Raw genomic sequence first — 3,389 nt, 5'->3', positions numbered from 1 at the left:
GCCGGACCAGGAGATGGATCGGGCCTGACAATGTCGATGTGTTATTACCTATTCTGAAGATGGATCGGTGGAAGACGGCGGCGGCAACATCTGATAGTGCGCCGGACCGGTGTGTGTCCCAGATCGGGCAATGGCTTGGTTGGGCCTCCGATTTTAGATGTTAGGCCTTAGTTCGATGTCTATTTGTTATTTGGCTTGGCCAATCGGCACCCTTCATCAAGTAGATAGGAGTAGCGAAAAATATTGCCAAGATGGTGGCTTCAGACTTACTGATGCATTAAATTGTAAGATCTTTATGAATAATTAATAAAATGGCTGCATGCACCGTCCAGATGCAGAGACCGGGGGTCTTCCTCCTTTTCAAAAAAGAAACAGATTGGTGCTCCTGGGATGGAAAATTGAATACGGATATCAGCCAATGGTGTTGCAGTTGAAACCAACCGGACAACTGAACCTGCGCTTCCAATCAACGGGGTGAGGATCAATACACAAGATCGAGGCGGCGTTGCCGAAAGGCGGCACTGGTGTGAATTTTACCAGGAACAGGCAGCCACCCTCGATGCTGTGGTGAACATGCATTTCGTCCTGGATCCGCAGGATGGAACGATGCCCGTACTCAAACTCAGATGATGGGCAGTTATGCTCGTCGTTGAGATGTTGCAGGAGCATGGGAGTTGGGGCGGCAAAGCCACAGTCTTCTAGGCAGAAGCACCGCGCACATGTGCATGAATTCTCGTGATCCGCTCCCTTGACGTAACGTGTCTTGATGGTGCGCCCGTACATGGAGTGGGAGCAAGGTACCTGATTATGATGACAGGGTTTATGAGTAATGCCAAAGGCACAACCACAAGGGAGCGTTCATGGACAAACACAAATATTAGCACTGCTTTATAGGAAAAACTAGATAAACGAAAAGGTGTCATAGCATTAAAGTTCAACAAATGCCCTATGGACAGTCCCATCATAAAGTGCAATCAGCAAGACCAATGCATTGCATAGTTCACAAGTAAGAACTGACCAAGTAAAGAAGAAAGCACGAAGGCACCATATTCCTAGTAAAACAGAACCTCTTTGCTGAAGATGTACAAGACGAATATATCACAAAGTTTAATTTAGTTGCGGCCTCGAGGATAAAGACAAAACTTCTAACACGTCTTTGTGAGCAACTCTCCAGTATCAGGCTACGATCTTGATTTCCAACGCCAGTCACTCAAAGGCCTGTCAAGGATTATCTTTGCAATGCGGATGGTTAGGCTGCTGCTGGTAGTGGGCGAGTTAGAAGAAACTGTTGGCACAAGAAATGGGTTGCTGCCAAGCTCCGCTGGGAAGCCGTCTGAAAGACTGGTGCTTACAATCTGGAAATTTGAAAGCTGTCGCAAACCCAGGGTGTTGCAGTAGAAATCAACCTCACACCTAAACTCGCGCTCCCCCGGCACGGCATGAGGATCAACGCACAAGATGGAGACAACATTGCCAAAAGGCGGCACTGGTGTGAACTTAGCTAGGAACATGGGGCCGCCTTCTTCTTCTTTCATGTGGAGAACTCGCATACTCTGCTGTATCTCGAGGGTGAGACACCATCCAGATGGAAACTCTGTAACTGGTATCTTGTGATCGTCGGTGAGATGGTGCAGGAGCTGGGTGGTCAAGCCGGAGAAACCGCAGCCAGCTTCGGGGCAGAAGCACGGCGCAAGTGGGCATGACTTCTCGTGTTCCTGTCGCTCGAGGTAACGCGTCTTGACGGTGCAACCGTATATGGAGTTGGAGCAAGGGGCCTGGATAGACTCCAGGATGTGGTCGATCGCTATGCAACGGTTGTAGCCTCCAGTGATGGCACAAGCGTGGCACTTGTTCTTGTTCTTGAGCTTGTCGTGGCAAGACGAACATATCACATGCCCAACCGCACACTGCATTGTATCACAAAACAAATGCACCACGCTTTAATTGTTATTAGATTTTGCTTGTGAGAAACCTATGGCTGATACATGCATGTGGTAAAAACATTTGCATAATTAAGCAGCGTACATGTTTTCAAGTTTTTCTAAGAAAAACTGGTGTTGGTCAAAGGATGACTTTGTTAAGCGTCAATGGAACAATAACACAATCACGTAGAAGTGTTTGACAAAACATAATATCTCATGGTGTGCAAGGTATTACAGTGTTTGGGTTGCCATAGTTTCTTGCGTGGGTGCACCGAGCTGGGGTGTAGAAAAATCACTGTCAGTTTGATTTTATACCCTCACCTCCATGTCTAACAATATCTCTACCTGAACTTCTAGGCGTTTTTGCTAAAAGAAAAAAGAAAACCATGGAGAAAACCCTTTGTCGAAATTAATAAAAAGAAACATGCCATCCAATTCCCCAATGCTACGATATTCCATAATTCGATTTTAACTGGGCGATCTATGCTCACGAGTTGTATCTGAACTTGTACAGTGCCCTTTTTAGAGGGTTGAAAAAACGGAACCCTAGGAAGAACATGGCAACCCAAATACCTAAGGCGTCGGTGGATCTAGGCGAGGTCAATTTAGAATAGATTAGGGAGAAGGCAGATGGCGTGGATGACCTGGAAGACGGGAGGCCTGAGCGGGTGGTAGCAGACGGTGCAGTCCAGCGCTTCGAGAGCGATGGTGCCGTCGCCAGCGACGGACCCCTCCTTCCCCGTTCTCCTCCTTTTCGTCTCCATCATCGGTTCCTCCGTGGACCTCGTGCCCGTCGCCTCGATTCCGTCGCTCGACATCGGCTGGGGTTGGAGCCTCGGAGGAGGCAAGCAGCCGGAGAGCGCTTATGGGCCGGCTCCTCACGTGGGCTGTTGTGGCTTATAGTTGACTGCGAAAAAGGCAGCGTCTAAACTGGTCAGTTGAGATCTTCTTCACCTAAAAACAAACAGTTGAGATCTTCTACAAAAAAAACTGGTCAGTTGAGAAAAGAGGGAGACCCGCTCAAACAAATAATAAAAAGAGAAAAGAGGGAGACCCGCTCAAACGTTATTTGCGAGCAACGTTCTCAGATAACGACACCTCTGGAAAAAAAAGATGTGTGGTCGTCATCATCGTTGAATCCAACCGCACAGGGTTAGACTACGGATTTTCGCCTAAAAATGATTTTCGAGCAATCTTCAGGCAGTGCTTATAACAAGGAAACAATGCGCAAAGATGACCATTAATAGGTACAAACGCATGATACCTAGTGTTTCCACTAAAGTCCCTATACTGGGGGCACACTACCAAGCCCGAATCACCTTGGGTTGTCATTCCAACTTCCAATGATGATGTCACTATGAGAGATCACTGAAGCGGAACTCACAAATAACCTGAGTTGTCACCATGAGTTTTGTAACCTCGCCCACGAATCCATCACAGATCCAGTAGATTGCGTCGCTCCATCTC

At 47.6% G+C, this 3,389-nt stretch overlaps 1 protein-coding gene across 1 annotated transcript; it reads right to left on the bottom strand.

The window, feature by feature from the left end:
* Positions 1-949: 949 nt before the first annotated feature.
* Positions 950-2,845, bottom strand: LOC123073734 (putative E3 ubiquitin-protein ligase SINA-like 6). The gene is made up of 2 exons (XM_044496780.1): positions 2,567-2,845; positions 950-1,907 (listed from the first exon to the last, which is right to left on the bottom strand). Exons 1-2 carry the CDS (start codon positions 2,738-2,740, stop codon positions 1,182-1,184), a joined length of 900 nt encoding a protein of 299 aa, XP_044352715.1. The 5' UTR covers positions 2,741-2,845; the 3' UTR covers positions 950-1,181.
* Positions 2,846-3,389: the final 544 nt, after the last annotated feature.

Source organism: Triticum aestivum, chromosome 3D (genome assembly GCF_018294505.1).
Source record: "Triticum aestivum cultivar Chinese Spring chromosome 3D, IWGSC CS RefSeq v2.1, whole genome shotgun sequence".
Classification (NCBI taxonomy): Eukaryota; Viridiplantae; Streptophyta; class Magnoliopsida; order Poales; family Poaceae; genus Triticum; species Triticum aestivum.
The sequence above is the reverse complement of the archived record's forward strand: the minus strand, read 5'-3'. Positions and strand labels throughout refer to the sequence as shown.

Excerpts from the sequence above, each read along its gene's own strand:
- LOC123073734 (XM_044496780.1), bottom strand. The coding sequence starts at position 2,740 with ATGTCGAGCGACGGAATCGAGGCGACGGGCACGAGGTCCACGGAGGAA. Across the intron at positions 1,908-2,566 it reads TCAGGCCTCCCGTCTTCCAG|TGTGCGGTTGGGCATGTGAT; the intron begins GTCATCCACGCC and ends GATACAATGCAG.